This window comes from Pseudomyrmex gracilis, unplaced genomic scaffold (assembly GCF_002006095.1).
Source record: "Pseudomyrmex gracilis isolate BER0280 unplaced genomic scaffold, ASM200609v1 scaffold_2161, whole genome shotgun sequence".
Classification (NCBI taxonomy): Eukaryota; Metazoa; Arthropoda; class Insecta; order Hymenoptera; family Formicidae; genus Pseudomyrmex; species Pseudomyrmex gracilis.
In genome coordinates this window covers 3901-11403 of record NW_018022745.1, presented here as the reverse complement: position 1 = coordinate 11403, position 7503 = coordinate 3901, and the positions used below count along the sequence as shown (strand labels likewise).

The 7503-nt window shown below is 33.6% G+C and overlaps 1 protein-coding gene across 1 annotated transcript; it reads right to left on the bottom strand.

The window, feature by feature from the left end:
• Positions 1–4094: 4094 nt before the first annotated feature.
• Positions 4095–6351, bottom strand: LOC109862668 (glutamic acid-rich protein-like). The gene is made up of 4 exons (XM_020442777.1): positions 6235–6351; positions 4750–5949; positions 4545–4659; positions 4095–4463 (listed from the first exon to the last, which is right to left on the bottom strand). Exons 2-4 carry the CDS (start codon positions 5895–5897, stop codon positions 4266–4268), a joined length of 1461 nt encoding a protein of 486 aa, XP_020298366.1. The 5' UTR covers positions 5898–5949; positions 6235–6351; the 3' UTR covers positions 4095–4265.
• Between the last annotated feature and the right edge of the window lie 1152 nt (positions 6352–7503).

The following is a 7503-nucleotide window of genomic DNA, read 5'->3' as shown; positions in this document are numbered from 1 at the left end:
ATACTCCGTGATCACGTGTGGAAACCACGGTTTTAATCCTAACTTCAATGAAGACTTAGAATAGCGTATGGACTAGCTGTAAGGGTCCACTGAGCCATAAGAGCACCAGTAACCAGTAACCAGATTAATTCGGGCCTCAGTGAAATACGTATAGTGCACGAAGCATCTCTGATCTAGGGATGAGCATATGATATCGATATATCGACAATATCGATATAATTCTTTTGATATTCGATATTTTAGTATCGATATTCTGTTATTGATAATATCAAAAAGATATCGATAATTTTATTTGATATTGAATATCGCATTGTTTGATCGGAATTATTGAATATATATATATATAGCTCCCACTTGAAGCTTGGAGCTCCTGACTATCGCAAACAGATTATATTCACAATATCCAAGCGCATTTGATTAACTTGCCAAATGTAATCAATACGATTAGATATTATGAACACCGTTTAATTTTGTGATTATTAGATTTGTTCTCTTTTCATGCACTAGCTGCACTAGTTCAGTCTTCCATCTTTTTCCTTCTAATATGTGTAAAAAAAGATAGATTAAACAAGTGCAGCCAGTGTATCAAAAAAGAACAAATCTATTGTGAGGGCCATTACGGCCATCACACACAACATTACTTAGGCCTGTTCTACAATACAGTCGTAAGCTGTAAGTCGTAAGAAATTGACCAATCACAGACAAATTGCAGAAGAATAATCGATTGTGAGGCCTTAAGATTGTAAGACGTAGCCGTAAAAAAATTGACCAATCAGAATGTATCCTATATGCCCACCACTTTTAGATGTAAATGTCTGATTGGTTAATTTCCTTACGGCTACGTCTTACGATCTTAAGTAATTTTGTGTGTGATGGCCTTCACACGTAAAAAAATTTTAGCCGTAACCGTAAGGTAGTAAGCAATTTAACCAATTACAAACCAGTATTATCTTACATTAGTTGGAATGCTGGCCAGCGATTGGTCAATTTGCTTACGATCTTGCGACTACGTCTAAATTTTTGCTACGTGCAAAGGCTATGAACATCAAATGGAACGTACTCTGCAAAGGTGGAACTATAAAGAGCCGTCTACAATGGAAAGTTGTAGGCCGTAATAGTAAGAAATTGACCAATCACAGACAAAGTACAGAAGAATAATCGATTGTGATTTGTCAATTTCTTACTGTTACGGCCTACAACTCTCCATTGTAGACGACCCTTAATTGAAAATAAGGCTTACTCTTATCTGTCCAATTATAACGCACAAAACTGTATTGTAGAACAGGCTTTCAGTTATTACTGGCAGTATAGATTCTATTTTGAAGTTATTATTTATTTTTTATGTTAATATAATTTTTTTATAGCTAATAATATCACAACTTAACTTAAAATTATGTTATATATATATATTTGTAAAACACATCCAGCGATCGATTCTTACCACCGTGGAAATTTATTACTAGTTTTAAACCATATTAAATATCTTAATTCGTTTATGAAGTATTAGTTATTATTTTATTAGTTTTATTTTATTTTTAGACAGCAATTTTATATCGTTTATTATGATAGTTGAATTAATTATTTAGATGTTTAGTTACTGCTGTAACATTTTATTTTTCTTTTAATAATAACTTTGTAATACCAGAGAGAAACCTGAGAGCGGCCATCCTATAGTAATTTTTTACGACGGTTTCAGCCGCTGGTTTTAGCCGTATTTCCACAAAAGTGGAACTCAAAGGCCGTTCTACATTAAACGCAAGTCGCAGGTCTCGTGGAACTGATCAATCACGTTGGTCGATTGGCTGATTTGACTCTGCAATTGGTCAATTCCACGAGATCTGCGACTTTCGTTTAATGTAGAACGGCCTTTGAGTTCCACTTTTGTGGAAATACGGCTAAAACCAGCNGCTGAAACCGTCGTAAAAAATTACATTAGGATGGCCGCTCTCAGGTTTCTCTCTGGTAATACTAAATTGTAAATTATATACAATTAAGTTAAATATAGTAACTTATATACAATTAATTTATATACAATTAATAACTTATATACAATTTATTATTATTATGTATTATTTATGCGATTTTTTCGTTCCGATATTATACTTTCGATATTTTTGTTCCGATATATATCGACTATCGATAATTGCTTTTGATACAAAAATATATATAGTATTTGGTAAGGTCTGTTTGACCGCACCCATTATATGATACAAAAATCGATATTTTTCTTTCGATGCTCATCCCTACTCTGATCACTTTCGTTTCCGAGATATTTTAGCGTATCTGGGGCTGTGTTCAGTTAAGCAAGATGGAACGAACTAATGGAGGAAATGCAGGAAATACAGGAATTGGAACTAATGAATTCCTATATTTCCTGCATTTCCTCCATTAGTTCGTTCCATCTTGCTTAACTGAACACAGCCTGGAGTTTTTGAAGACCTTGTATATATTTAATCGTTGTTAGGTTTTTAAATCTTGTTTGATAATAAATACAATGCAAAGTGCGCAAATTATCACTTACAAATTAGGAAGAAAATAATACATTAATTGTTGCCGGAAATCGTATTTTGTATTTCAGATTTGAAAATCTGCCGTAATTTCGTTCTTCGTCGCTTCGAGTCGTCATCTTTAATAACCAGACTTCCTAGATTTTTGCACTTTCTTTTCAGCGTCTCCATTTGGGCGGTTCGAATTCTGTATTTCTTACCAAGTTCGACCAGCTTTGTCATAATCGGTTTTTCCATTTGCAAATTCTATTTTTCCTGCGACAAATCGCGCACTTTGTCTTCCCCGCTTGTTGTAAACATTCACTTTCCTGTTAAATCCTAGTAGATATGTATGTTATTCTTCTTTTTATTTATTTTGCTTATTTTTATTTTATAAAAGTATAAAACAGAAAACTTACAAAATTAAACAACAATTGCAGTCATGAAATTATACTTATATATATATATATATTGTATTTGTTTCAGTATTATGTTTTTATTCTTCGATTTACATACACGTTGGAATTTCACCATTATTGCTATACTTATACGTATACAATCTTGCAAGAATTTATTCAAGCTTTGGGAGAAATATAATATGCTTGAGGTCTTCCTATATGAAAGTTGTAAATGTGAATATTTATGCGGAAACAACATATAACAAAATACAATATGAACAATAATATAGTAACGACAACGTATATATTATCAGTTATATTGTTGTGTCATGTATGTGCGATTTATTTACTCAGTTAATTAATGATTGGTTATGCCAAAAGTAACATACATAATTATAAATGTTTGCAAAAATCATACAAATACTTCAACTTTTGAAGATGGCACGTTTTCAGGATTATGAAAATTATTTGTCTTATTAACCATTCTTGTGTTAAATACTCAACAAATGTTCATTCTACTTTTGCAAAGAATACAGTAATCTCAAATTTATCATTGCACGCATTGCGCCCGTTTTCTTTATTCTAAGCCGAGATTAAACAATTCTATTCAGGTGTATTTTGATGTGTTGACGAATGTCAAAAATATATTTTGAATAGAAACTTGCAAATCTGCGTTCGTCCATTTCACGTATAGTCTTAACAATTTTTTTATTGACCGATTCTAAAACGCAAATAGAAAGAAAAATTTTAAACATTTAGAGAAAAATCTAATATTGACTAACACTGTCAAAAACAATTTGTCTTTCTTTAAGAAAATATCAGCAAATACAGGAGAAAAATAAAATCTACAAGAGAAACCTGACATGAAAATATTCATCAAACAATAAGCAGCTGAATATGAGTAAGAAATTAATGATAAAGTAATATGAACCTTTTCTAGAAGTTAAAGAAAAAGCTGATGTGTTTTCTCTATTATCATATTTATATATTTCTCTATTATATTACAAAACCTTGCTTCGCATCTATATTATATATTAGATCGATAAAATGTTAATATATCTCGGTCGCAAGCATCAAAAATTTAGTCTATTCATTTAGCGCTTTTAAGTTTTACAAAACACATATCTAGATAAAACTTAGGTAATTTTTAGATGACTTATCAAGATAGTAATGGAAAGAGTTTGTCATATAATTGAAAATGTTGATAAACTTATGTATTTTGTATATTTATTTATAGTCTATTAGAGTTTAAAATACCATATACGTAAAAGTAGAAAATCAAAGTACAATTAAGTTTTAAAATTACTATTTTTAGAAGTAAATGTTCATAATTCTTGCACAATATAAGTTCTTTTAGTACTTAATTATTTTATCAGTTTTATTAATTGTTATTTTTTCCTTTTTTCTGTTGTGATTTCTTGGTTTGCTTCAATTCTACCCGGGGTGTTTTATTATCCTTCGGTTGTTTCCCACTTTTAGGATCATCAGTCCTTTTTGTAGGAATTGGTTTTCTGGGAACATATTGTTGTACACTTATCATTTTCCCTTTGAACTTCGTCTGATTCAACGATAATCCTTTCTGTTTAAAATATAAAATTTTTGTTGTAGCAAAATTGTTTAGTAATGATATCATAATTAAAATGTACAAAATATCTCTTACCTCATATTCTGTTTTATTTGCCAGCTCTATAATCGCAAAATTTTTATTCTTAGTGACAGAGATTATTTTCGAGACTGTTTTCAAAAAATGCTGCTTAATATCATTTTCCATTGCACTGAAAATTTATAAATATTTTTTTTCATTAAAGTTTGTCTCTACAAATGATTAAATAATAGTAAATTTATAAAAACTAAGTTGCACTTACTCATTTGGCAAATTCTTCACAAAAAGAGAATACTGATTCTTTTTAAGAGAATCTTCTTTCTTTTTAGGAGATTGCATGACTGCCTTTATCTCTTTGCTTTCATCATCTGTATCTTCGAAGACTTCGTCTTCTTCATCGTTCTCTTCGTCACTTATTTCATCATCACTTTCATCTTCACTATCATCAAGCAAGCTCATTGTAAGTTCATCTTCAGATTCTTCACCTTCCTCTTCTTCATCTACTTCTCCAAATTCTTCATCTTCTTCTGAATCCTCTCCTTCTTCGTCTTCGTCTTCGTCTTCGTCTTCCCCTTCTTCTTCCTCTTCTACCAAATCACTCAGTCCTGCATCATTATCTGAATCATTATAATAATTATCAACATCAACATCATCATCATCATCATCATCATCATCATCATCATCATCATCATCATCATCTTCTTCTTCTTCTTCTTCTTCTTCTTTTTCTTCTTCAGCTTTGTGCTTAGTTTCTATAAAAGGTTTTGCTTTATTCTTATTAACTTTTTGTTTATTTAACTGCACATTTTTACTTGTTTGTTTATTGGTTTGAATATTCTTTTTTTCTGATACAGATTTCTCTGATTCCTTTCCTTCTGTTTTCTTAACCAATAACTTCTTATAGAAAGACAATTTTTTCTTAGCAGTTTTTGATAAATTTTCTCTTCCCTCAATTTCTCTTATTCTTTGTTCTAAATGCTCTATAGTATATTCTTTTTTAGGCGATTTGTTCTGGCTAAGAGATTGTTGTTGTTGCTGCTGCTGCTGTTTTTCTTTAGGTAATGTAGTTTTCTTGAAGTTATCTATCTTCTTTTCCTTTGTTTTAAGAGATATTTCTTTAGGTTGAGCAGTAATTACTTTTTCTTTTAAGTGTGGTGGCATTCTATTGTCATTTTGCTTCGTATTTTTATGCTGTTTTTGTTTGTCTGCTATCTTGAAAGGTTTTGCTTTATTTTCTACTTTAAAATCTCCATTTTGCGTAGAAATAGCAAGTTTTGGCTTTTTGAAATCTTTCTTGAATCCAGAAACATTTTGTTGCTTCTGCCCTAGTCTTGCAGATTGAGTCTCACCGAACGGTCGTTTCTTGCCTTTTTTGTTCTCTACTTTATTCATTTTAGCAAAAGCAGACATTTCAAGGTATGTTACAAGAGAAATATAGTAGCACGTGTGCGACACGCAAATCCTGAAAATATCAGTAAAATTATTACAATTTAAACTTTTATTGTTTAAACATACTTCAAGCCTATATCATAAAATCTGAAAAGCATGTGATCGCGCTAAATATTTTAGACTATTTATCGCGCCGAAATTTTTTCTCCAAGCTCGGTATGTGACATGAAATTATCTATTAATTTTACATAAAATAAGTATATAAAATATCATAAATGACATATGTTCAATCTAGTCATTAAGAATTCAACACATTTGCACTAATGTTAAGAGAATTATGTAGTAAGAGAAGCTTTACCTCAGGTTATGTTTCTCAGCAACGTGGGTAAGAAATAACCGTCTAATCTCCAAGATTGTAAAGACGGAAATGAACTACACTGAGGTGAGGGAAATGGATGCCTGGAAGCAGGGATGCCAGATTCCGGCCGCTTGGTAGCATGCGGTAGCATGGAGGGGATGCGCACACAGCTTCGAGCCGTGACATGAAGCTGTGTGCGCATCCCCTCCATGCTACTGCATGCTACCAAGCGGCCGGAATCTGGCATCCCTGCCTGGAAGCCTGGATAGAAATGGCGGTTCAACGGTTATTCGAAAACTCTCGAATTCTCAGGGCGCTCGCAGACAGAACGCAGCAATACATTATATACAACGTGTTAGCCACTCAGCATTTACTCTGGCCGTTTTCCTTTTAGGAGACACAGTCGACACAAGTCGACACAAGAGTCATTCTGTCTTTGTTTCTCACTGAATACTGAACGAAGACAGAATGACTTTTGTGTCGACTTGTGTCGACTGTGTCTCCTAAAAGGAAAACGGCCTCTTACAGGAAAGCAACATATTTTCCATAAAAGCAAATATGCTGATTGGCTACCGCGTTCTACATAAGACGCAAACGCAGTTCGCAGTGCGACCGACGGCGAATAGAGAACAGGTGCAGCTGCTACGGGACATCCGAGAGTTGCAACAACGACTGCATTCGGGGAGACGCTATCAGCGGGTGCGTTCGGGGAGCGCGCTATCAGCGCTATTGCATCATTCTATCTTTATTGCTCAGTAGATGTAAAACAAAGATAGAATGACGCAATAGCGCTGATAGCGTGCTCCCCGAACGCAGCCAGCGCTATTGCGTCCTTCTATCTTTGTTTTACATCTAATGAGCAATAAAGACAGAATGATGCAACAGCGCTGATAGCGCACTCCCCGTGCTTATATAATAGACTGAACATTCATGTAAGAGGAGCTTCGTTAAAAGAAACAGAAATAGTCGTGGAGTAGTTCTCTTCTTTTCTAGCAGTGAGTTGATTAGTGGCCGCGGCAGGCCGAGGGAGTGGCCGAGAGCAACAAAGATAGAGTTCGAGAGTCAGTTGAAAGAGAGTGATAGTGAAAGGCTTAGACCATATATACTTATAGACGCGGCTTCAGACAACTATCTTAAAGCAAAGATAATGGCTGCGTTCGGGGAGCACGCTATCAGCGCTATTGCGGCTGCTTTCCTTTTAGGAGACACAAATCGACACAGATTAACACACTCGAGCACAGTTTGCCACAGTAAATGGAACGCGATATA

What these genes read in the sequence shown, in the direction of transcription:
- LOC109862668 (XM_020442777.1), bottom strand. Translation starts at nt 5,897, where the DNA reads ATGTCTGCTTTTGCTAAAATGAATAAAGTAGAGAACAAAAAAGGCAAG. An exon ending in GTGAAGAATTTGCCAAATGA is followed by an intron (nt 4,660 to 4,749) that starts GTAAGTGCAACT and finishes ATAAATTTTCAG; the next exon opens with TGCAATGGAAAATGATATTA. An exon ending in CAAATAAAACAGAATATGAG is followed by an intron (nt 4,464 to 4,544) that starts GTAAGAGATATT and finishes TATTTTAAACAG; the next exon opens with AAAGGATTATCGTTGAATCA.